The following is an 814-nucleotide window of genomic DNA, read 5'->3' on the forward strand; positions in this document are numbered from 1 at the left end:
GTATATAGTTATTGTATATACTAATCTGTCTAAATCTAACTTGAACCTAATCTAAGTATTAGGTTCAAGTATTAGATTAATTCTAGGTTTTTATATAAAATTAAAATAAATAGTTGTATTTATATTGTGAAGTCCAGGTCTGACATTTTTATAGAAGTTTATTATTTATTTGAACAGTTTTGACATTATCAGGCTGAGTTTATATCTTCATTTGAAATTTAAATAGTTGTAAAGTTATTTTGTTTGAATTATGAGACTACAGTCAGTGCAATAAGAGGAAGCATATTTTTAAGTTTGTGTTAAAGAATTAGTTGTAATCAAGAATGCATAGTTTAGCAGCACTGCTTTATTACCTGTGTTATTTTATTATCATCTTAAATTTTCCCTGTATAAGATGGAGTAAAGCAGTGATTTATGATGGGAGTTTTATCTCACTGCTTTATATGTGTTTGTGAGGCTTTAGGCTGTTTGCCTGCTGTCATATACTTAAATCTCAAAAACACTGTGCTTATTATTATCATGATAAATGGTAATCTAGAGATTAATTTGTATTTCCAGATTATTCTTACTTGACTCACCACTTGAGTGTCTTGAACCTGAGATAGCTTCTTTTTTTCTTGCTCTTCCTCCTGCTTCTTCTTCTTCTCCTCTTTCTCTTTCTTCTTAGCCGTCTTCAACTTTTTCTTAATTTCAAACCTTTAAAACAAACAGATTAAATAAATCAGCACTGATATAAAAAAATCTAAATTTCCCCATTAAATGAATAGTTTTACATTCATGTATTAAAACAAGGTTAATATTTGTTTTATTGAAC

General features: G+C 28.0%; 1 protein-coding gene across 1 annotated transcript in view; it reads right to left on the reverse strand.

Annotated features, from left to right (window-relative positions):
- Positions 1 to 814, reverse strand: part of rtf1 (RTF1 homolog, Paf1/RNA polymerase II complex component) — a gene marked incomplete at its 3' end in the record, with an annotated part of 31,389 nt that overhangs the window by 10,879 nt on the left and 19,696 nt on the right. Inside the window, 1 exon segment of the mRNA XM_014025009.1 lies at positions 579 to 696. Coding sequence (XP_013880463.1) covers positions 579 to 696 — 118 coding nt within the window.

This window comes from Austrofundulus limnaeus, unplaced genomic scaffold (genome assembly GCF_001266775.1).
Source record: "Austrofundulus limnaeus strain Quisiro unplaced genomic scaffold, Austrofundulus_limnaeus-1.0 Scaffold451, whole genome shotgun sequence".
In the NCBI taxonomy this organism is placed as follows: domain Eukaryota; kingdom Metazoa; phylum Chordata; class Actinopteri; order Cyprinodontiformes; family Rivulidae; genus Austrofundulus; species Austrofundulus limnaeus.